Source organism: Rhincodon typus, chromosome 7 (assembly GCF_021869965.1).
Source record: "Rhincodon typus isolate 14 chromosome 7, sRhiTyp1.1, whole genome shotgun sequence".
Lineage (NCBI taxonomy): Eukaryota > Metazoa > Chordata > Chondrichthyes > Orectolobiformes > Rhincodontidae > Rhincodon > Rhincodon typus.
In genome coordinates, this window is record NC_063338.1 from 15,596,989 (window position 1) to 15,599,168 (window position 2,180).

At 44.1% G+C, this 2,180-nt stretch overlaps 1 protein-coding gene across 1 annotated transcript in view; it reads left to right on the plus strand.

Annotated features, from left to right (window-relative positions):
* The window catches only part of LOC109913326 (cyclic nucleotide-binding domain-containing protein 2), a 60,745-nt gene that overhangs the window by 6,231 nt on the left and 52,334 nt on the right, over positions 1-2,180 (plus strand). Inside the window, exon 2 of the mRNA XM_048598698.1 lies at positions 1,725-1,760. Coding sequence (XP_048454655.1) covers positions 1,725-1,760 — 36 coding nt within the window. The remainder of the gene's footprint in view (positions 1-1,724; positions 1,761-2,180) is intronic.

Here is a 2,180-nt window from a genome sequence, read left to right on the forward strand (position 1 = left end):
TTCCTGAAGAAGGGTTTAGGCCCGAAACGTCAGCCTTCCTGCTCCTCTGATGCTGCTTGGCCTGCTGTGTTCATCTAGCTCCATACCTTGTTATCTCAGGTCTTTTTTTTTGCCTAAGGTGGGGAAGTTCATAATTAGGAGGCTTTTTTTTTAAGGTGAGAGGGGTAGGAATTAAAAGGGACCTGAAGGGCAACGTTTTCACACAGAGTGTGGGTTTGTAAGTGGAATGAACTGCCAAAGGAAGTGGCAGATGCGGGTGCAGTTAGAACATTTAAAAGACGTTCGGATAAGGACGTGAATGGGAAAGGTTTGGAGGGATACGGACCAATAGCAGGCAGGTGGGACTAGGTTAGTTTGGGAATATGGTCGGCACAGACGGGTTGGACCAAAAGGCCTGTCTCTGTGCTGTATGACAGGGTTGTGAATCTTGGGAATCCTGTGCCCCAGTGAGCTGTCGATGCTCCACTGTGGAATATATTTCAGGCAGGGACATATTTATGGGCTCTCAGGGAATCAAAGGACCAGGCAGGAAGGTGGAGCTGACCTGCCATGACCGTGGTGGATGCAGTGGATGACAGCTGTTGGCCATCAAGAGCAAGTATTATTGCTCTATAATGTAGCCTTCACAGCGCTGCGAAAAATGGGAAAAGGAGGAGGCCATTCAGCCTTCACAAAGTCTGTGCTACAATTCAATTGTGGCACGGCCGTTATGTGCCTTAATTCAATTTATTCACCTTGATTCCATGTCCCTCAAAACCCTGACCCAACAAAAATCTATTAAGTTGAGTTTGGAAAATTTTAATTGACCCCCCAAGCTTGGAGGTAAGGCACTGCACACTTCACCATACAATCCCCTTAAAGGATGATATAAGGAGGGTCACCGATCTTCCTGGTCTGCAGAATATTTCCACGTAAACGTTTTCTGTTTTAAGTCCTGTTTTACCGATCATGTTTTATTCTGTGTGAGATCGGCACATGATGAAGTGAAATTTCATTTGTGAAACAGTTGGTAGGCAAGTGGCAGTTGGAGAATTTTGGAGTAATGTAACCAACATTTACTGTACCAATCAAAAATGACAAACAGCTACAGCCAGCAATTACAGTTACATTTCAATTGACCTTGGGGTGTAAGTGTTGTAGGTAAGGTCAGCGTTTATTTCCCTTGAGAAAATATTGGTGAGTAACCTTACTGAATTGTTCAGTACGCGGGGGTACAGATACAGTTCTGGCAAGAAAAGATTTCCAGCAACACTGAAGGAACGGTGATATATTTCCAAGTCAGGGTGTGAGTGGCTTGGAAAGAAACTTGCAACTGGTAGCGTTCCCATGTTACTGCTGCCCTTGTCTTTCTGGATGGGAAGTGTTGTTGGTTTGGCAGGTGCCATCCAAGGTGTTTTGGTGAATTTCTGCAGTGCATCTTGCAGATAATACACACTGATGCTACTGTGTGCCAGTGATGGAGGGAGTGAGTATTGAAGGTGGAAATTGGAATGCCAATCAGATTAATGCCAGGCAGATTAAACCTAGATGTGTCAAGTTTTTTGTGTGCAAACAGTACACTGTGGATGCATTGTTTAAAATGTTTCTTGAGGATATACTGTAAGCCTTGTAGTTGCTGTCACATGCACCAAACTTACCTGATATGCTCCTCTGAAGTGAAAATCTAATGTTTCCCTGAACTCTTTCGGTCTCTAGTTCAAATCCACTTTTCTTTTATTCCACAGGAATCGATATCGGATTATGAAGAGTTCAATCTCCAAGTGAGTCAGTGTCATAATTAATGGGATTGAGGTGAAAATGCTGTTTTTTTGTGCAGCACTAACTCCATAGTGAGTTACGCAGTTAGAGTGTGGGTTAAAAACAATCGATACAGTGTTAGAATATTCAGAGTCTGATATCAGGGAGTGACAATCAATCACAGCCTCAAAGCTACGTGCCTGACTTCCACTCACAATCTGTCACATTCTCTGTCACACACCATCTCACACACTCCCTGTCACACACCATCTCACACACTCCTTGTCACATTCCCCATCATTCTCTCACACACACCATCTCACACTCTGTGTCACACCCTGTTACACTCCATGTCACACTCACTATCACACACTCACTGTCACACACTCACTGTCACACATTCACTGTCACACTCTGTGTCACTCTCACTATCACACACTCAC